The sequence below is a fragment of the Erpetoichthys calabaricus genome, chromosome 3, assembly GCF_900747795.2.
Source record: "Erpetoichthys calabaricus chromosome 3, fErpCal1.3, whole genome shotgun sequence".
NCBI classification, from domain to species: Eukaryota; Metazoa; Chordata; class Cladistia; order Polypteriformes; family Polypteridae; genus Erpetoichthys; species Erpetoichthys calabaricus.
Window position 1 is genome coordinate 294,922,865 of NC_041396.2, and position 25,086 is coordinate 294,947,950.

General features: G+C 40.9%; 2 protein-coding genes and 1 long non-coding RNA gene across 6 annotated transcripts in view; 1 reads left to right on the plus strand and 2 right to left on the minus strand.

Moving 5' to 3' along the window:
* The window catches only part of LOC114649108 (keratin, type II cytoskeletal 8-like), a 41,894-nt gene that overhangs the window by 10,089 nt on the left and 6,719 nt on the right, over positions 1–25,086 (minus strand). Inside the window, exons 9-17 of one of the 4 annotated variants that reach the window (XM_051925039.1) lie at positions 9,131–9,387; positions 7,323–7,546; positions 4,693–4,753; positions 4,401–4,496; positions 4,147–4,311; positions 3,906–4,031; positions 3,427–3,647; positions 3,057–3,124; positions 2,522–2,883 (exon numbers count right to left, since the gene is read on the minus strand). In XM_051925039.1, coding sequence (XP_051780999.1) covers positions 2,699–2,883; positions 3,057–3,124; positions 3,427–3,647; positions 3,906–4,031; positions 4,147–4,311; positions 4,401–4,496; positions 4,693–4,753; positions 7,323–7,546; positions 9,131–9,387 — 1,403 coding nt within the window. In that variant the 3' untranslated portion in view covers positions 2,522–2,698. Of the gene's footprint in view, positions 1–2,521; positions 2,911–3,044; positions 3,125–3,426; positions 3,648–3,905; positions 4,032–4,146; positions 4,312–4,400; positions 4,497–4,692; positions 4,754–7,322; positions 7,547–9,130; positions 9,388–23,500; positions 24,994–25,086 lie in introns of those variants that run through there. The other 3 variants (XM_051925037.1, XM_051925038.1, XM_028798542.2) reach the window with 3 other exon arrangements.
* LOC127527193 (uncharacterized) lies at positions 1,099–24,052 on the plus strand. Its single transcript, XR_007934495.1, has 3 exons — positions 1,099–1,113; positions 12,187–12,795; positions 23,778–24,052. It is a non-coding gene; the product is annotated as an uncharacterized LOC127527193 (long non-coding RNA).
* On the minus strand, positions 12,519–20,776 carry LOC127527184 (keratin, type II cytoskeletal cochleal-like). Its single transcript, XM_051925068.1, has 9 exons — positions 20,132–20,776; positions 18,325–18,548; positions 15,709–15,769; positions 15,417–15,512; positions 15,163–15,327; positions 14,922–15,047; positions 14,445–14,665; positions 14,149–14,216; positions 12,519–14,005 (listed from the first exon to the last, which is right to left on the minus strand). Exons 1-9 carry the CDS (start codon positions 20,636–20,638, stop codon positions 13,773–13,775), a joined length of 1,701 nt encoding a protein of 566 aa, XP_051781028.1. The 5' UTR covers positions 20,639–20,776; the 3' UTR covers positions 12,519–13,772.

Genomic DNA, 25,086 nt, shown 5'->3' on the forward strand with positions numbered 1-25,086 from the left:
TTAACAGAGCAGCTGCAGTTTATATAGTTGTACCTATAGAGCCGGTACCTGACTCTAAATACCACATGCCAAAGAAACTGCTGCAGAGAAAGTCGGGCCATCAGTCTTCTTTCTCAACCGTCTGTTTCCATTACATGGCTGTGGGTATACTGGTGCAATGTAGGAACCTTAAACAAATAGGACTTCAGTCTGTCATGCAGCACACTCACCCAGACATCCTCACACATTCAGTTTATGAAATCTGTGACAGTGTCTGGTGGTAGGCCCATACGAACACAGAGGTAAGATGGCAGATAAGCATAATAATTCAGTTAATTTCTGTTTAGTATTATATAGTACTCTCCCTGGTATTGCTCTACCACACATTAATGAAAAGTCAGATAATATTAAGGAAATACACAATATTATTACAAGGCTTTGGCCAGATGGAAATTAAACCTCATGGCTGCATGTTCACTATGTGACCCTGAACAAGTCATCTAACCTACCTGTGCTCCAAATAGTAATCGTTCATATGTTAACGCTTATCACAGCTCTGCAGGTGAGGTGTTCACTATTAAATGGATATCGATAAAGTAGTTTGCATCAGTTTGTTAACTTAATAGCATAACAATTCTAAAACAATATGAAAACTATGGTCAGCTTGCCTGGTGATTCCAAAATGCTCCCTTTGTGGTTGTATGAATGAGTAGGTGCTATGATGGCCTGGCACCCTGCCCACAAAGGTTTCCTGCCTTGCCCAGTGGTGCTGAGATAGGCTCCCATGACCCTAAATTGGATCAAGTGGGTTTCAGAAACTTATTTAATTGTACTATAGCTCACTTTAAAGTGTCTTTTAATGGTTCTTACAGTAGAAAGGTGGTCAATAATATATAAAGAAAGATCATTTGCTAGGAACACTTTAATGTTCTTTTAAAACATTTCACTGCATAGCTGAGCCTTACATTCTGCACATACAAATCAGTAATTTATATTAAAATATGTCACAGTAGAAGAATCAGAGTGATGACATCTTCAAGCGACAAGTCTAAGCTCAACGTCATCAGTCCTTGGTCCTTCCATTGTCTTTACCTGTTTAATCCAATAACAGGCTTCCAGGGAGCAGAACCTTAAGTAGAATAGGATTGCTAATCAATGACAAGTATTTTCTTTATTCCACGTTCAAACACGTAGTAAATGAACAGATTACTTTAATGCGATGGTGAAATGAGAACTGATATTCATTTAGGTAAAAAAGATAAAATTCATGTTCTGTTATCATTGAGATAATTGTGTGAAAAAAGGATATGTACTAGTATAGTCAAATTAAAATATATAAAACAAATAAATAATAACTTCAACAAACTGTGTAAGGTCATTTTTAAGGTTTTCACCAACAATTAAAATGAAATGTCTGTGTACTTGGCTTGATGTACCCATAAATATCAAACAACACACCAGCACATGTTTGGTCAATACAGGTTTATTGGATTGTTTGCAATACAGAGCCAATCTGTTTCAGAGGTCGGTTGTTAGGGTTTTCTCTTCAGCAATTCCTCAGTAATAATAATCAGGATTATTTCAGATGACTGATTAGTAGCAGAACATCCAGAACAGAGAAGTTTACATAGTCATATGAGTGATGGACACAAAGGCTGTTCTCATGGAACAATAGGCCTAGCTAACCCCGAGTGCTCAATCCACGTTAAGAACAACACGATGCCCACTTTCAGCATCCCTCAAGGTGTCAAACAGGCTGCTTCCTTGTACTCTGAGGAAACATTCAGAAGTCCCTGAGAATTATGGCACTCGATGACCCAGCCAGTGTCTATACACACACTTCATCTCACTTGATCTCATTGGATCTTTGTAGTCTAGCATGTGGCAACTCCTTGGAGTCTCCCTTGGGCAGAGCCATAGTCTTAGTAGCACCTGGTAAAACATCTTTTATTTTTTCAATGAATACAAAACTATTTTGTTGGGAATGCTCCATAAGGTTGCACTTTGCTTATAACAAAATACAAATTCAATTGTTTCATGATTTCACTATACAGTAAAAACACTGTAAAGTAGTGAAGTGTGCTGATATGTAATCAAGTGTGTTCTCTGCCAATCCTGACCTATTTCTTGAAATGAGGAAGAGCTTGACCCAAATATCTGCTTGCTCACAGGTTATGGATAGAAACTGAGCAAGTCGGCGCTTTTTCTTAGGGGCTGGGAGAAAAAAGAGTGGAAAGTTCTACATATTCATGAATTGTAGTTCTGAAAGTGTACAGACCAGGTTCACTTGATCAGATGTGAAGTGTTGGGTGGCAGCAGGAACTAAACCAGAAAACTGAGTGTGTGGGACTTGTCCCCATATTTAGGAAATTCTGCTTAGTGTTCTGCCAGAAAGCCTTCTTTATAAATGTTGAGAGGATCTTTAGTTATGGTCAATGCTTATATTGGGTGATCTTCTGTTGTGGTGTCCCTAATTGTTTAGTTATCTGTTAACATGGCCTTGTTAAAGATGACTTAGTTTTATTGTCTAATAGTACATAACCTTTCCAAATCACATCTCACTGTGTCACATCTATGATGTTCTCCTGCTGACAATAAGTATGTTTTTTGGGTGTGTGAGTTAATAAGAAAAACTAAGACAAGGAAAAAGCATTTAGAACACACTCAGGTTGTTGAATGTGTTGTGTGGTACTTTGTCAGGAAAGTGGAAGTTTGTGTGCTAAAAACGTCTTGTTTGAGTTACGCTGCTTGAGGAGCTTGAAATGCGTCCCCCACCCATTGTGAGGCCACCGCCACCACTACGTGACATGCTACTGCTGAATCCTCCTCCTCCTCCTCCCATTCTAACTCCAAATCCTCCTCCTCCTCCTCCTCCAATTCCAAATCCTCCTCCTCCTCCTCCTCCTCCCATTCCAAATCCTCCTCCTCCACCTAAAACATAAAAAGGACATAGTTAAGTCATATTACAGCTTCAGTGCCTCAGTGTGTTAGCATGTTTCTTCCAGTATTCACTAAAATAATGAAGATAATGTACTCAAAAAAAAAAAAAAATAAATCCATTGAACTCTTCTGCTTACTAGATGAAGCGCTAGTAGAAGATGACTGCACGTGGACTGCTGTGACTGCACCTCCTCCTGAACTGAGCCTGGCAGAAAAACAGGTTGATTTAGGCCTCAATATTACAATCTTAATGTTTTCTGATTTTATCTTGGTTATTTATATATATATATATATATATATATATACATATATATATATATATATATATATATATATATATATACACATACAAATGAATAAAGATAACACAATCCAAAGAAATTGAACAACATAAACAAATATTTTCATGTCTATTTTAAATTACTTGTCACTACTTTCATGGCTGTTGTCTCACGTAAAATACCACATGGATTTCTCTCCACAGTGACGGGTGAGTTACTCTCATACCTGCTCTCCTCGCCTTCCAGTAGTTTCCTGTAGGTGGCGATCTCAATGTCCAGGGCCAGCTTGACATTCATCAGCTCCTGGTATTCACGGACCTGCAGGGCCATATCTTGTTTGGCTTTCTGCAAGGCGGCCTCCAGATCAGCGATGCGGGCCTTTGCATCTTTCACTGCCAGCTCTCCACGTTCCTCTGCTTCAGTGATTGCCGTCTCCAAGTTCGCTCTCTGCAAGGAAATAAACAATTTAACGATGTTTGAATTGGTAAACATTATGAAGTGGAGTTTTGGACTATACTTGATAATCATATAAACTGTGATTCTTAGCCAGAAGGCATCAGGACACAAAAAGAAAACCTTTCTGTGAGTTATACAAGTTGATATAAAATGGTAGAACAGTTGAACTGTTGTGATGATAAAATCAGGTTGTTCAGTGCAGTTTGTTTCTGTAACTAATGACAAGAGAATGAGAAGTTAATGGCTTACCTGTCCCTTGAGTGCTTCAATTTCAGCTGTCAGTCGGTTGATCAAACGGTTCAGGTCTGATATTTCAGATTTGGTGTTTTTCAGGTCATCACCGTGTTTTCCAGCTGACGTTGCCATCTCCTCATACTATAAAAACAGTAAAAGTCCTCAGATGTCTATGTGTTGGTATGTGATTCCCTTTCTCCACTGTTCTGTAATGTCCGGGTCTAATAATATTACAGCACAGATCTCTTTTGCTTACCTTCTGCTTGTACCAGTTCTCAGCCTCTGCTCGGCTGCGGTTGGCAATGTCTTCATACTGAGCGCGCACTTCTGCCACGATGGCGTTCAGATCGAGATTGCGACTGTTGTCCATCTCTAAAATCACTGAGGTGTCTTTAACCTGATTCTGTAATTCGTTGAGCTCCTGTGATTACAAACCAGAGGAAACATTAGCAACTTGTGATGTCTAAGTGTTCAATTATGTCATATCATTGTGACAATTAAGAAGATTACCGCATCGTAGAGGGCACGCAAGAAGTTAATCTCATCTTGAAGTGCCTCGACCTTGGCCTCCAGTTCAACCTTGTTCATGTAAGCACCATCAACATCCTAGAGACAAGAAAGGGCAAGTGAGCACAGCAAATGTGGACTGTTTAGTTGGCATCAGCTGTCATTATTACCCAAATTTGAGTGGCATGCACCATTTTTCTGAATGTAATTTTAACACATTCCTTGGTCCTATGCTATTTAAAAGGATTCACAAATATCTGAATTATATTTTAATTGTAAAAATGCATATTTGTACCTTTTTCAGCAGGACAAAATCATTTTCCACTGCAGCCCTTTTGTTGATTTCATCTTCATACCTGAGTAAAAATCAAAGTATTTTGTCAGTTTGCCATTGCCTGAATAAGTGCCCAGCGTCTGATAACGGTCTTGTTTGTTTTGTATTTATAGTCGGCCACATTTAAAATTGATTGCTTTATCTCAGTTTCCCGTGACCCTGAGTGGAATGAAGCAGAAAAAACATGAATGAATGAATGAAGTATATTTATATATTCCAAGAAAATAATATTTAAAAAATCACAGCAGTTTAATAATTGGTCTTGTTCAGTTTATAATTGAAATAGGAATGCTCGTGAGTAATTGTTGCAGTTTTTGGCGACATTAGTTACTTGACTTTGGTATCATTTATTTAAGAGCTTTGAGGTCATCCATGTACTTATTGATTTTGTAAACCTGCTGTTTCCATTACCCAGTTGTGGGCAGCCAGAGCCTATCAAGGTAACAGGCAGGATTCAAATCCAGGTGGGATGGCAGTTCATCAAAGTGCACAGCCATGTACACCTCCACACCTACACTGACTGGCCAAATTAGCGTCAACGGTTAATCTCATGGGCATTACTTTGGGGACATGAGGGTTCACTATACTACCCATACGTGACCCATGGGGACAAAGGAAGAACATGCAAACTAAACAAGTAGTGGCAGCAACAATCAAAGTCTGGTCCCTGGAGCTGTGATCAAGCATGAAGGTGACAATATGCTGGTTAAACTCTAATAATAATAATAATAATGAAAGGCACGGTGGCCCAGTGGGTTGCGCTGCTGCCTTGCAGTTAGGAGACCCAGGTTCGCTTCACGTCCTCTCTGGGTGGAGTTTTCATGTTCTCCCTGTGTCTGTGTGGGTTTCCTCCTGGTGCTCCGGTTTCCTCCCACATTCTGAAGACATGCAGGTTAGGTGGATTTGTGATTCTAAATTGTCCCTATTGTGTGCTTGGTGTGTGTACTTGGTGTGTGTGTGTGTGCGCCCTGCATTGGGCTGGCGCCCTGCCCAGGGTTTGTTTCCTTCCTTGTGCCCTGTGTTGGCTGGGATTGGCTCCAGCACACCCTCGTGACTCTGTAGTTAGGATATAGCGGGTTGGATAATGGATGGATGGATAATAATGATAATAATAATTTTCATCTATGCCGCTGTTTTTTCACTACTCTGAGTGCTTCACATAAGACAGAAGGGAACCACTTCAGCCACCTGCATTGTGCAGCATCCACCATGATGATTTGACTGTAGCCATTGTATGCTAGTAGTCTCCCTATACATTAGCTATTTAGCAGTGTAGGGCTGAAAGAAAGAGACTGTTAGAGACAGAGCATGGTTAGTGGGCCACAGTGGTCAAGCCGTGGTGGGCATTTTATCCAGGACATCGGGAATACTCTACACTGATCAAAAGATGTCCAGGGATCTTTAATGACCACATAGAGTCAGGGCCTTAGCTTTAAAGTGTCATCTGAAGGACAGAGCCATTTCTACATCACCATGTCCCCCGTCACTGCACTGGGGCATTGGGATCCACACACGAGCCACAAGCTAAGCGCCCCCTGCTGGCCTCACCAGCACCTCTTCCAGCAGCAACCCAAGGTGTCCCGAGTTATTCTCCCGTTCTAAACATACTTACATTCAGGTGAATTATATTTTTTCTACCTAACACGACTGCTGAATGATTATGTCTTGTTTTTCTTCTCAGATACTCTTCCCTGTTTGCCACTAAACCCCTAATATTACACATTGGGTGAAGACTCTTATGAATCTGCAGCTGGCACATTACACTTTTAGTTTTACTGACATTTGCCCTTTGCATAGTAATGTATTGTAATGTACTTTTTAACAGTAGTTTTCATTTTCCCTCTTTATTCTTTTGCACTCGTAATGGCATGCTGTAATTATGTCTGTAATCTCATTATAGCTGCAATCTTATTCAAGTGATATTGGCCTGAATCCCATGAACAGATAAATAAATTGAATTGAAATAATTCATAAAACAGTTTTTGAACCATTTCTTTCCCCACCGAACCCTGTTCCAGGGGACTTTGCAAGTGTATTTTGTTTATTTCATATATCTATAGCACTATAGTAGGTTAGGCTACTCAGACAGAGTTACATAGGTTTTTTATTATTTTTAGACAGAACATAACATTCATCTAAAAATCTGCTCATTTTGGGCTTTCAAGGCTGGAGACCGTCTTTGCAGCACTGGGTGTGCAAGGTAGAAGCCAGCAATTGTAGAGCTTACCCATGGAAACCCTGCACTGGGCCCAATTTAGGTTCACAAATCAATAAATTGATTTATAAAACTGTTTTCAGGGGGATTCAGATGGTCTCACAAATGCATTAACCAGAATGGCTTTCTGTGGTGTCAGCTACACTTCCTTCTTCTGCCACCAGAGGGCTGTGTGTAGTTGTGCAGCTACTTCCTCCTGCATTCACTCATTAGTTTCATTTCTGTTGTAACCCTGCTGCACACTCATGTAGCTTCATACCGGAGTACAATACGTTCTATTTTTGTTGTTAACCCTTTATAATCAAGCTACTCAGTCAGCATTTTCACATTCAGCAGCCCCTGCCTTATTTAAAATGCCTTATTTTCTTGAACTCACTTGTTCTTGAAGTCTTCCACCAAGCCTTGCATGTTTTTCAAATCACTTTCCAGTTTAATTTTCTCATTGTTCAAGCCGTCCAGCTGCCGACGCAGATTGGCAATGTAGGCTTCAAACATGGGTTCAATATTGGATCTTGCACCACCTGGACCACTACCACTTTGCTCTTGCAGGAGGTTCCATTTGGTCTCCAGCATCTTGTTCTGCTGCTCCAGGAAGCGGACCTGCAGGTAGGTGCAAATACGAGACAAGAGGCTGAGTGGACTGAGCATTAACATATTAATGAAGTGTGCTAATATCTTTGTAAGGTTGCCAGATTACATTTTGATAATACAGTGTTGAAGAGCATTTATCCTTTCTTTATACTGGTGTGCATTGAACATCACAGTAGCGCCATCTTGATTCTCCTCATCTTTGCAGCTCTCTCATTGTAAAGCACTGCCATTGAAAGCCACGCCTTAGCTGATTTAGTCCCCACACCTTCTTTAGGTGTCACTGGTTAGCAGAAGGGTGTAGAAGGACAAGTAGACCCATTTTATATGTCAGCACTCATTATGTTAATTCTTTTCAATGGCAAGTAAAAAAATGAATTGACTCCACTTAGGTTACATATTAGTGTTGGTTCAAGACTCTGTTAACTTTATAATATGACTCAGATTGCACCCAAAGTTTTTCCCCCTATAATTCCAATTTTTGCTGTACAGGATAATAATGTTGTTTATTTACATGGAAATATAATTTCATGCACGTTGCCTAAATATGTTAGAGTCCCTGTGTGCAACCAGCAGCAAATTATACCTCATAGCTGGAGGAACTCAGAAGAGGTACTTTACATTGTCATTGGCAGCAGCAGAACATGGGGGGAGTTTGCTGCAGCGCACCCCTAATCTGACGCTGTATCCCTTCTTGAGCAAAACCAAATTGAAATGCAACTCCCATGAAAGTCTGATTCAGACAGCAAACAGAATGAATTGACTTTAATGATTCGGCAACATTCTCCAGTAGCTGAGCAGTTTAACTTGAATGATTTTGGTCTTAAATCTGAGTTTGACTCCCAGCTTTTGTGTGACCTTAAATAAGAATCTTGTCTTTGCTAACAGGAAAAAATAGTTTTAATGTGTTAAGTGGTCTCTCAGTTATGAAACAAAGACTGACTAAAGCCCATTTGGGTTATTCCCAGTGGCTCCTTGATGTAAAGAAGGGTGTTTCGCCATTGAAGTCAGCCCAAGGCTATGACTATGGGTGACATTTTTAATAAACACCAGCATTGCAGCCACAGGAGCCATTCAGACAGAAGTAACCATTGTGCTTTTACTATGTTTGAGTTAAACTGCTGTCTTCTTTCAGCCTGCTAACAAGAACAACCTGTCCTCAACAATTACACCAAACATGCTGTTCCACTAACAAATCTCTGTGGAATTTGCACACCAGTTCTGTTCAAATATATTTTAACATCACAATGCATTATTTAAAAAATCATTTTAAAACAAAGAAAGGTTAAATGCCATCTTTGCAGTGTGCTTCATTGTCTACTGCCATTCAAATTTAACGTGCAAATAACCTGACATGTTTGCCTTCCCGACATTTCAAAACCTGCACAACTAGAAATATACCCAACAGATAAAGTTTGGAAACAAATGCCAGTAAAGTGCATTTCTTGAGCTTTAGTGGTTTGGTTAAATGTTCATATTGCAAACTCTGCATTTCAAAATCTTGCTTTGTTAACCTAAAAGATTTCTTTTCCTCTGTCTTTATAAGTGCTTATCCTTATCACACCCTGACTGAATTTATTAAATGGCTAGACTTACCTTGTCAATGAAGGAGGCAAAGCGATTGTTGAGGGTCTTGATCTGCTCCTTTTCTTGGGCTCGGACTTGCTGAATGTTGGGATCAATTTCCAGGTTGAGAGGGGCCAGTAAACTCTGGTTAACGGTGACTGCTGTGATTGGCATTGGTGGAGCCATTCCACCGCCAAATCCACCACCAAATCCACCGCCACCGAGTCCACCATATCCGCCACCATATCCGCCACCAAGGCTACTGTATCCTCCACCGAATCCTCCTCCTCCACCACCAATTGATGATCCCATTCCACCCCCATAACCACCCCCAAAGCCGCCACCACCCCCAAAGCCGCCACCACCACCACCAAACCCACCAGCACCACCCATATAGCTGCTGGAACTTGAGAATGAACTGCTAACAGGAGCTGCCCTGGACGTGGACACATAGCTCATTCTTTGCCTGCTACTTGGCACAATCATTGATTGAGCCGTTCTTTGTAATCCACCGCTCCTCATACTAGAGGTGGTCATGCTCTGTCTCATTTTTGCCTTTCACTAGTCAGTCTAATCTAATTGGTGCAAGCAAAGTAAAAAAGAACTGAGGCTAGAGCAGGCTGTGAGAAAGATTCTGGCCAAGAGCAGTCCGCAGTCCAAGAAGGAGTGTCAGTCCCTCTGTGATGCCTACAGAGGTGAGCTCTTTTATAGCTTAGTTCTGCCCATTCCAGAAGGCGGGCCTACCCCTCCTATTGCCTTGCCCTGCTCTGGACCCTTCTATCTGAATGAGTAGGTATCAGAGTGGTGTAAGAGGTGTAAACTGATAAGCCGCGACACACCCAAGCAAATGGCAGTCTACCAGGGAGAGAGCAAAGTCAGAGTGGTGGCTGATGTGGAGAGGGCATAGGTGTCTGCTGTTTCATTGCTGGAGAGAAGAGGCAGCTCCTAGTGGATTCAGAAATATATCTCTGTACTGGACCCCGAAGGAACTCTGCCACAGCTCCCATATCTTTGTGATAATCATTTTAGTTAATTCTGTCTATCCTGACAACATCAACTACGGGGTGGGGATGTCAATCATAGAGCTCACTCACAGAATTTAGAGTTGCCAGTTAGCTCAACATGCACAGCTCTGGAAGTATGGAAGGAAAAGACAGACATGAGCAGAACATGCTTTGTGTTGTATTTTATCATAACATAACGTTCTTCACCCCATGTCATCAGTTCAGGATCCCAGAGGGCAGGAGTCGACCCCAGCAGCACTGGGCGCATTGTCAGCTCATTCACGCACCCACATTACCCAGAGGACAATTCAGAGTCACCCGTTTATCTAATGCACATTCTTGGGATGTGCAGTGAAGTCATTTTACTGAACAGAAGTTTGATCCCTTTCAAGTAAAGAAAGCTGTTGACTCTGAAATTTACACACTTGCGAGTGATACATTAAAAAGGATAATTTCCTGTTGTGTTTTTGATCTTAGTCCTTCACAGAAAGGTAAATCACAGAACAAAATAGCCAAGTAAGACATTTATTAGTTTGCTTCTTGTGTGGATAAGCCTGACTAACCAGTCCTGACTTGTGGGTTTCTTCATACATAATGTCTCAGGGCTGGAGAGCCTCTGCTTTCCAAGCCTCCTGGGATGTCATTGGGATTGTAAAACACAGGCAATTAAGTTACATTTTTCCTTTACTTTCTAGTTTTGCCATCTCTCCTAAAGGATTTGTACTTTTTTTTTAACAAAAACACAAAGTCAAGAGTGAGTCACACCTGGGAAATGGATGATGGGAAGGAGACAGAAGCTGCACAGTGTCAGTATGACATAAAGAAAAGGCAACGTCTTCTCTTTGACAGAGTCACTTCAGCGGCAGGCAGATATTAAAAATACTCATCTAGTGTGCAGCGTAAGGAGCTCTCAACCCTGCAGAGAAACCTGAAGGCGACCATTAAAAAGGGGCTCAGGACCGGCATGATCTTTTTAACAGAGCAGCTGCAGTTTATATAGTTGTACCTATAGAGCCGGTACCTGACTCTAAATACCACATGCCAGTGAAACTGCTGCAGAGAAAGTCGGGCCATCAGTCATCTTTCTCAACCGTCTGTTTCCATTACATGGCTGTGGGTATACTGGTGCAATGCAGGAACCTTAAACAAATAGGACTTCAGTCTGTCATGCAGCACACTCACCCAGACATCCTCACACATTCAGTTTATGAAATCTGTGACAGTGTCTGGTGGTAGGCCCATACGAACACAGAGGTGAGATGGTAGATAAGCATAATAATTCAGTTAATTTCTGTTTATTATTATATAGTACTCTCCCTGGTATTGCTCTACCACACATTAATGAAAAGTCAGATAATATTAACGAAATACACAATATTATTACAAGGCTTTGGCCAGATGGAAATTAAACCTCATGGCTGCATGTTCACTATGTGACCCTGAACAAGTCATTTAACCTGCCTGTGCTCCAAATAGTAATCGTTCATATGTTAACGCTTATCACAGCTCTGCAGGTGAGGTGTTCACTATTAAATGGATATCGATAAAGTAGTTTGTATCAGTTTGTTAACTTAATAGCATAGCAATTATAAAACAATATGAAAACTATGGTCAGCTTGCTTGGTGATTCCAAAATGCTCCCTTTGTGGTTGTATGAATGAGTAGGTGCTATGATGGCCTGGCACCCTGCCCACAAAGGTTTCCTTCCTTGCCCAGTGGTGCTGAGATAGGCTCCCTAAATTGGATCAAGCGGGTTTCAGAAACTTATTTAATTGTACTGTAGCTCACTGTAAAATGTCTTTTAATGGTTCTTATATAGTAGAAAGATGCTCAATAATATATAAAGAAAGATCATTTGCTAGGAACACTTTAATGTTCTTTTAAAACATTTCACTGCATAACAGAGCCTTACATTCTGCACATACAAATCAGTAATTTATATTAAAATATGTCACAGTAGAAGAATCAGAGTGATGACATCTTCAAGCGACAAGTCTAAGCTCAACGTCATCAGTCCTTGGTCCTTCCATTGTCTTTACCTGTTTAATCCAATAACAGGCTTCCAGGGAGCAGAACCTTAAGTAGAATAGGATTGCTAATCAATGACAAGTATTTTCTTTATTCCACGTTCAAACACGTAGTAAATGAACAGGTTACTTTAATGCGATGGTGAAATGAAAACTGATATTCATTTCGGCAATAAACATAAAATTCATATTCTGTTATTATTGAGATAATTGTGTAAAAAAAGGATATGTACTAGTATAGTCAAATTAAAATATATAAAACAAATAAATAATAACTTCAACAAGCTGTGTAAGGTCATTTTTAAGGTTTTCGCCAACAATTAAAATGAAATGTCTGTGTACTTGGCTTGATGTACCCATAAATATCAAACAACACACCAGCACATGTTTGGTCAATACAGGTTTATTGGATTGTTTGCAATACAGAGCCAATCTGTTTCAGAGGTCAGTTGTTAGGGTTTTCTCTTCAGCAGTTCCTCAGTAATAATAATCAGGATTATTTCAGATGACTGATTAGTAGCAGAACATCCAGAACAGAGAAGTTTACATAGTCATATGAGTGATGGACACAAAGGCTGTTCTCATGGAACAATAGGCCTAGCTTACCCCGAGTGCTCAATGCACGTTAAGAACAACACGATGCCCACTTTCAGCATCCCTCAAGGTGTCAAACAGGCTGCTTCCTTGTACTCTGAGGAAACATTCAGAAGTCCCTGAGAATTATGGCACTCGATGACCCAGCCAGTGTCTATACACACACTTCATCTCACTTGATCTCATTGGATCTTTGTAGTCTAGCATGTGGCAACTCCTTGGAGTCTCCCTTGGGCAGAGCCATAGTCTTAGTAGCACCTGGTAAAACATCTTTTATTTTTTCATTGAATACAAAACTATTTTGTTGGGAATGCTCCATAAGGTTGCACTTTGCTTATAACAAAATACAAATTCAATTGTTTCATGATTTCACTATACAGTAAAAACACTGTAAAGTAATGAAGTTTGCTGATATGTAATCAAGTGTGTTCTCTGCCAATCCTGACCTATTTCTTGAAATGAGGAAGAGCTTGACCAAAATATCTGCTTGCTCACAGGTTATGGAAAGAAACTGAGCAAGTCGGCGCTTTTTCTTAGGGGCTGGGAGAAAAAAAGAGTGGAAAGTTCTACATATTCATGAATTGTAGTCCTGAAAGTGTACAGACCAGGTTCACTTGATCAGATGTGAAGTGTTGGGTGGCAGCAGGAACTAAACCAGAAAACTGAGTGTGTGGGACTTGTCCCCATATTTAGGAAATTCTGTTTAGTGTTCTGGCGGAAAGCTTTCTTTATAAATGTTGAGGGGATCTTTAATTATGGTCAATGCTTATATTGGGTGATCTTCTGTTGTGGTGTCCCTAATTGTTTAGTTATCTGTTAACATGGCCTTGTTAAAGATGACTTAGCTTTTTTTGTCTAATAGTACATAACCTTTCCAAATCACATCTCACTGTGTCACATCTATGATGTTCTCCTGCTGACAATAAGTATGTTTTTTGGGTGTGTGAGCTAATAAGAAAAACTAAGACAAGGAAAAAGCATTTAGAACACACTCAGGTTGTTGAATGTGTTGTGTGGTACTTTGTCAGGAAAGAGGAAGTTTGTGTGCTAAAAACGTCTTGTTTGAGTCACGCTGCTTGAGGAACTTGAAATGCGTCCCCCACCCATTGAGAGGCCACCGCCACCACTACGTGACATGCTACTGCTGAATCCTCCTCCTCCTCCCATTCCACCTCCAAGTCCAAATCCTCCTCCTCCTCCTCCCATTCCAAATCCTCCTCCTCCTCCTCCCATTCCAAATCCTCCTCCTCCTCCTCCCATTCCAAATCCTCCTCCTCCACCTAAAACATAAAAAGGACATAGTTAAGTCATATTACAGCTTCAGTGCCTCAGTGTGTTAGCATGTTTCTTCCAGTATTCACTAAAATAATTAAGATAATGTACTCAAAAAAGAAAAACAAATTCATTGAACTCTTCTGCTTACCAGATGAAGCGCTAGTAGAAGATGACTGAACGTGGACAGCCGTGACTGCACCTCCTCCTGAACTGAGCCTGGCAGAAAAACAGGTTGATTTAGGCCTCAATATTACAATCTTAATGTTTTCTGATTTTATCTTGGTTATAAATGAATAAAGATAACACAATCCAAAGAAATTGAACAACATAAACAAATATTTTCATGTCTATTTTAAATTACTTGTCACTACTTTCATGGCTGTTGTCTCACTAAAAATACCGTGTGGATTTCTCTCCACAGTGACGGGTGAGTTACTCTCATACCTGCTCTCCTCGCCTTCCAGTAGTTTCCTGTAGGTGGCGATCTCAATGTCCAGGGCCAGCTTGACATTCATCAGCTCCTGGTATTCACGGACCTGCAGGGCCATATCTTGTTTGGCTTTCTGCAAGGCGGCCTCCAGATCAGCAATGCGGGCCTTTGCATCTTTCACTGCCAGCTCCCCACGTTCCTCTGCTTCAGCAATTGCCGTCTCCAAGTTCGCTCTCTGCAAGGAAATAAACAATTTAACGATGTTTGAATTGGTAAACATTATGAAGTGGAGTTTTGGACTATACTTGATAATCATATAAACTGATTCTTAGCCAGAAGGCATCAGGACACAAAAAGAAAACCTTTCTGTGAGTTATATAAGTTTATATAAAATGGTAGAACAGTTGAACTGTTGTGATGATAAAATCAGGATGTTCAGTGCAGTTTGTTTCTGTAACTAATGACAAGAGAATGAGAAGTTAATGGCTTACCTGTCCCTTGAGTGCTTCAATTTCAGCTGTCAGTCGGTTGATCAAACGGTTCAGGTCTGATATTTCAGATTTGGTGTTTTTCAGGTCATCACCGTGTTTTCCAGCTGACGTTGCCATCTCCTCATACTATAAAAACAGTAAAAGTCCTCAGATGTCTATGTGTTGGTATGTGAATCCGTTTCTCCACTGTTCTGTCATGTCCGGGTCTAATAATAATACGGCACATTTCTCTTTTGCTTACCTTCTGCTTGTACCAGTTCTCAGCCTCTGCTCGGCTACGGTTGGCAATGTCTTCATACTGAGCGCGCACTTCTGCCACGATGGCGTTCAGATCGAGATTGCGACTGTTGTCCATCTCTAAAATCACTGAGGTGTCTTTAACCTGATTCTGTAATTCATTGAGCTCCTGTGATTACAAACCAGAGAAAACATTAGCAACTTGTGATGTCTAAGTGTTCAATTATGTCATATCATTGTGACAGTTAAGAAGATTACCGCATCGTAGAGGGCACGCAAGAAGTTAATCTCATCTTGAAGTGCCTCGACCTTGGCCTCCAGTTCAACCTTGTTCATGTAAGCACCATCAACATCCTAGAGACAAGAAAGGGCAAGTGAGCACTGCAAATGTTGTCTGTTCAGTTGGCATCAGCTGTCATTATTACCCAAATTTGAGTGGCATGCACCATTTTTCTGAATGTAATTTTAACACATTCCTTGGTCCTATGCTATTTAAAAGGATTCACAAATATCTGAATTATATTTTAATTGTAAAAATGCATATTTGTACCTTTTTCAGCAGGACAAAATCATTTTCCACTGCAGCCCTTTTGTTGATTTCATCTTCATACCTGAGTAAAAATCAAAGTATTTTGTCAGTTTGCCATTGCCTGAATAAGTGCCCAGCTTCTGATAACGGTCTTGTTTGTTTTGTATTTATAGTCGGCCACATTTAAAATTGATTGGTTTATCTCAGTTTCCCGTGACCCTGAGTGGAATGAAGCAGAAAAAACATGAATGAATGAAGTATATTTATATATTCCAAGAAAATAATATTTAAAACATCACAGCAGTTTAATAATTGGTCTTGTTCAGTTTATAATTGAAATAGGAATGCTCGTGAGTAATTGTTGCAGTTTTTGGTGACATTAGTTACTTGACTTTGGTATCATTTATTTAAGAGCTTTGAGGCCATCCATGTACTTATTGATTTTCTAAACCTGCTGTTTCCGTTACCCAATTGTGGGCAGCCAGAGTCTATCAAGGTAACTGGCAGGATTCAAATCCAGGTGGGATGGCAGTTCATCAAAGGGCACAGCCATGTACACCTCCACACCTACACTGACTGGCCAAATTAGCGTCAACGGTTAACCTCATGGGCATTACTTTGGGGACATGAGGGTTCACTATACTACCCATACGTGACCCATGGGGGCAAAGGAAGAACATGCAAACTAATCAAGTAGTGGCAGCAACAATCAAAGTCTGGTCCCTGGAGCTGTGATCAAGCATGAAGGTGACAATATCCTGGTTAAACTCTAATAATAATAATAATGATAGGCACAGTGGTGCAGTGGGTAGCGCTGCTGCCTTGCAGTTAGGAGACCCAGGTTCGCTTCCCGGATCCTCCCTATGTGGAGTTTGCATGTTCTCCCCGTGTCTGCGTGGGTTTCCTCCTGGTGCTCCAGTTTCCTCCCACATTCCAAAGACATGCAGGTTAGGTGGATTGGCGATTCTAAATTGACCCTAATGTGTGCTTGGTGTGTGTGTGTGTGTGCGCGCCCTGCGGTGGGCTGGCACCCTGCCCAGGGATTGTTTCCTGCCTTGCGCCCTGTGTTGGCTGGGATTGGCTCCAGCACACTCCCGTGATCTTATAGTTAGGATATAGCGGGTTGGATAATGGATGGATGGATAATAATGATAATCATAATTTTCATCTATGCAGCTGTTTTTTCACTACTCTGAGTGCTTTACATAAGACAGAAGGGAACCACTTCAGCCACCTGCATTGTGCAGCATCCACCATGATGATTTGACTGTAGCCATTGTATGCTAGTAGTCTCCCTATACATTAGCTATTTAGCAGTGTAGGGCTGAAAGAAAGAGACTGTTAGAGACAGAGCATGATTAGTGTGCCACAGTGGTCAAGCCGTGGTGGGCATTTTATCCAGGACATCGGGAATACTCTACACTGATCAAAAGATGTCCAGGGATCTTTAATGACCACATAGAGTCAGGGCCTTAGCTTTAAAGTGTCATCTGATGGACAGAGCCATTTCTACATCACCATGTCCCCCATCACTGCACTGGGGCATTGGGATCCACACACGAGCCACAAGCTAAGCGCCCCCTGCTGGCCTCACCAGCACCTCTTCCAGGGTGTCCCGAGTTATTCTCCCGTTCTAAACATACTTACATTCAGGTGAATTATATTTTTTCTACCTAACACGACTGCTGAATGATTATGTCTTGTTTTTCTTCTCAGATACTCTTCCCTGTGTGCCACTAAACCCCTAATATTACACATTGGGTGAAGACTCTTATGAATCTGCAGCTGGCACATTACACTTTCAGTTTTACTGACATTTGCCCTTTGCATAGTAATGTATTGTAATTTACTTTTTAACAGTAGTTTTCATTTTCCCTCTTTATTCTTTTGTGCTCGTAATTGCATGCTGTAATTATGTCTGTAATCTCATTATAGCTGCAATCTTATTCAAGTGATATTGGCCTGAATTCCATGAACAGATAAATAAATTGAATTGAAATAATTCATAAAACAGTTTTTGAATCATTTCTTTCCCCACCGAACCCTGTTCCAGGGGACTTTGCAAGTGTATTTCGTTTATCTATCATTTCATATATCTATAGCACTATAGTAGGTTAAACTACTCAGACAGAGTTACATAAGTTTTTTGTATTATTTTTTTATACAGAACATAACATTCATCTTAATATCTGCTCATTTTGGGCTTTTAAGGCTGGAGACAGTCTTTGCAGCACTGGGTGTGCATGGCAGAAGCCAGCAACTGTAGAGCTTACCCATGGAAACCCTGCACTGGGCCCGATTTAGATTCACAAATCAATACATTGATTTACAAAACTGTTTTCAGGGGGATTCAGATGGTCTCACAAATGCATTAACCAGAATGGCAGTCTGTGGTGTCAGCTACACTTCCTTCTTCTGCCACCAGAGGGCTGTGTGTAGTTGTGCAGCTACTTCCTCCTGCATTCACTCATTAGTTTCATTTCTGTTGTAACCCTGCTGCACACTCATGTAGCTTCATACCGGAGTACAATACGTTCTGTTTTTGTTGTTAACCCTTTATAATCAAGCTACTCAACCAGCATTTTCACATTCAGCAGCCCCTGCCTTATTTTAAATGCCTTATTTTCTTGAACTCACTTGTTCTTGAAGTCTTCCACCAAGCCTTGCATGTTTTTCAAATCACTTTCCAGTTTAATTTTCTCATTGTTCAAGCCGTCCAGTTGCCGACGCAGATTGGCAATGTAGGCTTCAAACATGGGTTCAATATTGGATCTTGCACCACCTGGACCACTACCACTTTGCTCTTGCAGGAGGTTCCATTTGGTCTCCAGCATCTTGTTCTGCTGCTCCAGGAAGCGGACCTGCAGGTAGGTGCAAATAAGAGACAAGAGGCTGAGTGGACTGAGCATTAACATATTAATGAATTGTGCTAATATCTTCGTAAGGTTGCCAGATTACATTTTGATAATACAGTGTTGAAGAGCATTTATCCTTTCTTTATACTGGTGTGCATTGAACATCACAGTAGCGCCATCTTGATTCTCCTCATCTTTGCAGCTCTCTCATTGTAAAGCACTGCCATTGAAAGCCACGCCTTAGTTGATTTAGTCCCCACACCTTCTTTAGGTGTCACTGGTTAGCACAAGGGTGTGGAAGGACAAGTAGACCCATTTTATATGTCAGCACTCATTATGTTAATTCTTTTCAATGGCAAGTAAAAAAATGAATTGACTCCACTTAGATTACATATTAGTGTTGGTTCAAGACTCTGTTAACTTTATAATGTGACTCAGATTGTACCCAATGTTTTTCCCCTGTAATTCCAGTTTTTGCTGTACAGGATAATAATGTTGTTTATTTACATGGAAATATAATTACATGCAAGTTGCCAAAATATGTTAGAGTCCCTGTGTGCAAACAACAGCAAATTATACCTCATAGCTGGAGGAACTCGGAAGAGGTACTTTACATTGTCATTGGCAGCAGCAGAACATGGGGGGAGTTTGCTGCAGCGCCCCCCTAATCTGACGCTGTATCCCTTCTTGAGCAAAACCAAACTGAAATGCAACTCCCATGAAAGTCTGATTCAGACAGCAAACAGAATGAATTGACTTTAGTGATTCGGCAACATTCTCCAGTAGCTGAGCAGTTTAACTTGAATGATTTTGGTCTTAAATCTGAGTTTGACTCCCAGCTTTTGTGTGACCTTAAATAAGAATCTTGTCTTTGCTAACAGGAAAAAATAGTTTTAATGTGTTAAGTGGTCTCTCAGTTATGAAACAAAGACTGACTAAAGCCCATTTGGGTTATTCCCAGTGGCTCCTTGATGTAAAGAAGGGTGTTTCGCCATTGAAGTCAGCCCAAGGCTATGACTATGGGTGACATTTTTAATAAACACCAGCATTGCAGCCACAGGAGCCATTCAGACAGAAGTAACCATTGTGCTTTTACTATGTTTGAGTTAAACTGCTGTCTTCTTTCAGCCTGCTAACAAGAACAACCTGTCCTCAACAATTAAACCAAACATGCTGTTCCACTAACAAATCTCTGTGGAATTTGCACACCAGTTCTGTTCAAATATATTTTAACATCACAATGCATTATTTAAAAATTCATTTTAAAACAAAGAAAGGTTAAATGCCATCTTTGCAGTGTGCTTCATTGTCTACTGCCATTCAAATTTAACGTGCAAATAACCTGACATGTTTGCCTTCCCGACATTTCAAAACCTGCACAACTAGAAATATACCCAACAGATAAAGTTTGGAAACAAATGCCAGTAAAGTGCATTTCTTGAGCTTTAGTGGTTTCGTTAAATGTTCATATTGCAAACTCTGCATTTCAAAATCTTGCTTTGTTAACCTAAAAGATTTCTTTTCCTCTGTCTTTATAAGTGCTTATCCTTATCACACCCTGACTGAATTTATTAAATGGCTAGACTTACCTTGTCAATGAAGGAGGCAAAGCGATTGTTGAGGGTCTTGATCTGCTCCTTTTCTTGGGTTCGGACTTGCTGAATGTTGGGATCAATTTCCAGGTTGAGAGGGGCCAGTAAACTCTGGTTAACGGTGACTGCTGTGATTGGCATTGGTGGAGCCATTCCACCGCCAAATCCACCACCAAATCCACCGCCACCGAGTCCACCATATCCGCCACCATATCCGCCACCAAGGCTACTGTATCCTCCACCGAATCCTCCTCCTCCACCACCAATTGATGATCCCATTCCACCCCCAAAGCCGCCACCACCCCCAAGGCCGCCACCACCACCACCAAACCCACCAGCACCACCCATATAGCTGCTGGAACTTGAGAATGAACTGCTAACAGGAGCTGCCCTGGACGTGGACACGTAGCTCATTCTTTGCCTGCTACTTGGCACAATCATTGATTGAGCCGTTCTTTGTAATCCACCGCTCCTCATACTAGAGGTGGTCATGCTCTGTCTCATTTTTGCCTTTCACTAGTCAGTCTAATCTAATCGGTGCAAGCAAAGTAAAAAAGAATTGAGACTAGAGCAAGCTGTGAGAAAGATTCTGACCAAGAGCAGTCCGCAGTCCAAGAAGGAGTGTCAGTCCCTCTGTGATGCCTACAGAGGTGAGCTCTTTTATAGCTTAGTTCTGCCCATTCCAGAAGGCGGGCCTACCCCTCCTACTGCCTTGCCCTGCTCTGGACCCTCCCATCTGAATGAGTAGGTATCAGAGTGGTGTAAGAGGTGTAAACTGATAAGCTGGGACACCCCCAAGCAAATGGCAGTCTACCAGGGAGAGAGCAAAGTCAGAGTGGTGGTTGATGTGGGGAGGGCATAGGTGTCTGCTGTTTCATTGCTGGAGAGAAGAGGCAGCTCCTAGTGGATTCAGAAATACTTCTCTGTACTGGACCCCCAAGGAACTCTGCCACAGCTCCCATATCTTTGTGATAACCATTTTAGTTAATTCTGTCTATCCTGACAACATCAACTACGGGGTGGGGATGTCAATCATAGAGCCCACTCACAGAATTTAGAGTTGCCAGTTAGCTCAACATGCACAGCTCTGGAAGTGTGGAAGGAAAAGACAGACATGAGCAGAACGTTCTTTGTGTTGTATTTTATCATAACATAACGTTCTTCACCCCATGTCATCAGTTCAGGATCCCAGAGGGCGGGAGTCGACCCCAGCAGCACTGGGTGCATTGTCAGCTCATTCACGCACCCACATTACCCAGAGGACAATTCAGAGTCACCCGTTTATCTAATGCACATTCTTGGGATGTGCAGTGAAGTCATTTTACTGAACAGGAGTTTGATCCCTTTCAAGTAAAGAAAGCTGTTGACTGAAATTTACACACTTGCGAGTGATACATTAAAAAGGATAATTTCCTGTTGTGTTTTTGATCTTAGTCCTTCACAGAAAGGTAAATCACAGAACAAAATAGCCAAGTAAGACATTTCTTAGTTTGCTTCTTGTGTGGATAAGCCTGACTAACCAGTCCTGACTTGTGGGTTTCTTCGTACATAATGTCTCAGGGCTGGAGAGCCTCTGCTTTCCAAGCCTCCTGGGATGTCATTGGGATTGTAAAACAGGCAATTAAGTTACATTTTTCCTTTACTTTCTAGTTTTGCCATCTCTCCTAAAGATTTTGTACTTTTTTTTTAACAAAAACACAAAGTCAAGAGTGAGTCACACCTGGGAAATGGATGATGGGAAGGAGACAGAAGCTGCACAGTGTCAGTATTACAGAAAGAAAAGGCAACGTCTTCTCTTTGACAGAGTCACTTCAGCGGCAGGCAGATATTAAAAATACTCATCTAGTGTGCAGCGTAAGGAGCTCTCAACCCTGCAGAGAAACCTGAAGGCGAACATTAAAAAGGGGCTCAGGACCGGCATACTCTTTTTAACAGAGCAGCTGCAGTTTATATAGTTGTACCTATAGAGCGGGTACCTGACTCTAAATACCACATGCCAATGAAACTGCTGCAGAGAAAGTCAGGCCATCAGTCATCTTTCTCAACCGTCTGTTTCCATTGCATGGCTGTGGGTATACTGGTGCAATGCAGGAACCTTAAACAAATAGGACTTCAGTCTGTCATGCAGCACACTCACCCAGACATCCTCACACATTCAGTTTATGAAATCTGTGACAGTGTCTGGTGGTAGGCCCATACGAACACAGAGGTGAGATGGCAGATAAGCATAATAATTCAGTTAATTTCTGTTTAGTTTTATATAGTACTCTCCCTGGTATTGCTCTACCACACATTAATGAAAAGTCAGATAATATTAAGGAAATACACAATATTATTACAAGGCTTTGGCCAGATGGGAATTAAACCTCATGGCTGCATGTTCACTATGTGACCCTGAACAAGTCATTTAACCTGCCTGTGCTCCAAATAGTAATCGTTCATATGTTAACGCTTATCACAGCTCTGCAGGTGAGGTGTTCACTATTAAATGGATATCGATAAAGTAGTTTGTATCAGTTTGTTAACTTAATAGCATAACAATTATAAAACAATATGAAAACTATGGTCAGCTTGCTTGGTGATTCCAAAATGCTCCCTTTGTGGTTGTATGAATGAGTAGGTGCTATGATGGCCTGGCACCCTGCCCACAAAGGTTTCCTGCCTTGCCCAGTGGTGCTGAGATAGGCTCCCTAAATTGGATCAAGCGGGTTTCAGAAACTTATTTAATTGTACTATAGCTCACTGTAAAGTTTCTTTTAATGGTTCTTACAGTAGACAGGTGCTCAATAATATATAAAGAAAGATCATTTGCTAGGAACACTTTAATGTTCTTTTAAAACATTTCACTGCATAGCTGAGACTTACATTCTGCACATACAAATCAGTAATTTATATTAAAATATGTCACAGTAGAAGAATCAGAGTGATGACATCTTCAAGCGACATGTCTAAGCTCAACGTCATCAGTCCTTGGTCCTTCCATTGTCTTTACCCGTTTAATCCAATAACAGGCTTCCAGGGAGCAGAACCTTAAGTAGAATAGGATTGCTAATCAATGACAAGTATTTTCTTTATTCCACGTTCAAACACGTAGTAAATGAACAGGTTAATTTAATGTGATGGTGAAATGAGAACTGATATTCATTTTGGCAATAAAGCTAAATTCATATTCTGTTATCATTGAGATAATTGTGTAAAAAAAGGATATGTACTAGCATAGTCAAATTAAAATATATAAAACAAATAAATAATAACTTCAACAAGCTGTGTAAGGTCATTTTTAAGGTTTTCACCAACAATTAAAATGAAATGTCTGTGTACTTGGCTTGATGTACCCATAAATATCAAACAACACACCAGCACATGTTTGGTCAATACAGGTTTATTGGATTGTTTGCAATACAGAGCCAATCTGTTTCAGAGGTCGGTTGTTAGGGTTTTCTCTTCAGCAATTCCTCAGTAATAATAATCAGGATTATTTCAGATGACTGATTAGTAGCAGAACATCCAGAACAGAGAAGTTTACATAGTCATATGAGTGATGGACACAAAGGCTGTTCTCATGGAACAATAGGCCTAGCTAACCCCGAGTGCTCAATGCACGTTAAGAACGACACGATGCCCACTTTCAGCATCCCTCAAGGTGTCAAACAGGCTGCTTCCTTGTACTCTGAGGAAACATTCAGAAGTCCCTGAGAATTATGGCACTCGATGACCCAGCCAGTGTCTATACACACACTTCATCTCACTTGATCTCATTGCTTCTTTGTAGTCTAGCATGTGGCAACTCCTTGGAGTCTCCCTTGGGCAGAGCCATAGTCTTAGTAGCACCTGGTAAAACATCTTTTATTTTTTCAATGAATACAAAACTATTTTGTTGGGAATGCTCCATAAGGTTGCACTTTGCTTATAACAAAATACAAATTCAATTGTTTCATGATTTCACTATACAGTAAAAACACTGTAAAGTAATGAAGTGTGCTGATATGTAATCAAGTGTGTTCTCTGCCAATCCTGACCTATTTCTTGAAATGAGGAAGAGCTTGACCAAAATATCTGCTTGCTCACAGGTTATGGATAGAAACTGAGCAAGTCGGCGCTTTTTCTTAGGGGCTGGGAGAAAAAAAGAGTGGAAAGTTCTACATATTCATGAATTGTAGTCCTGAAAGTGTACAGACCAGGTTCACTTGATCAGATGTGAAGTGTTGGGTGGCAGCAGGAACTAAACCAGAAAACTGAGTGTGTGGGACTTGTCCCCATATTTAGGAAATTCTGTTTAGTGTTCTGGCGGAAAGCTTTCTTTATAAATGTTGAGGGGATCTTTAATTATGGTCAATGCTTATATTGGGTGATCTTCTGTTGTGGTGTCCCTAATTGTTTAGTTATCTGTTAACATGGCCTTGTTAAAGATGACTTAGCTTTTTTTGTCTAATAGTACATAACCTTTCCAAATCACATCTCACTGTGTCACATCTATGATGTTCTCCTGCTGACAATAAGTATGTTTTTTGGGTGTGTGAGCTAATAAGAAAAACTAAGACAAGGAAAAAGCATTTAGAACACACTCAGGTTGTTGAATGTGTTGTGTGGTACTTTGTCAGGAAAGTGGAAGTTTGTGTGCTAAAAACGTCTTGTTTGAGTCACGCTGCTTGAGGAACTTGAAATGCGTCCCCCACCCATTGAGAGGCCACCGCCACCACTACGTGACATGCTACTGCTGAATCCTCCTCCTCCTCCTCCTCCCATTCCACCTCCAAGTCCAAATCCTCCTCCTCCTCCTCCCATTCCAAATCCTCCTCCTCCTCCTCCCATTCCAAATCCTCCTCCTCCTCCTCCCATTCCAAATCCTCCTCCTCCACCTAAAACATAAAAAGGACATAGTTAAGTCATATTACAGCTTCAGTGCCTCAGTGTGTTAGCATGTTTCTTCCAGTATTCACTAAAATAATTAA

Bases quoted from the DNA above. Each gene is read 5' to 3' on its own strand.
- LOC127527184 (XM_051925068.1), bottom strand. From the start codon at position 20,638: ATGAGACAGAGCATGACCACCTCTAGTATGAGGAGCGGTGGATTACAA. The intron at 15,513-15,708 runs GTACAAATATGC...TCTTGTCTCTAG, and splicing joins ATTTTGTCCTGCTGAAAAAG to GATGTTGATGGTGCTTACAT. The intron at 14,217-14,444 runs GTATGAGAGTAA...TTTTTCTGCCAG, and splicing joins CTGGAAGGCGAGGAGAGCAG to GCTCAGTTCAGGAGGAGGTG.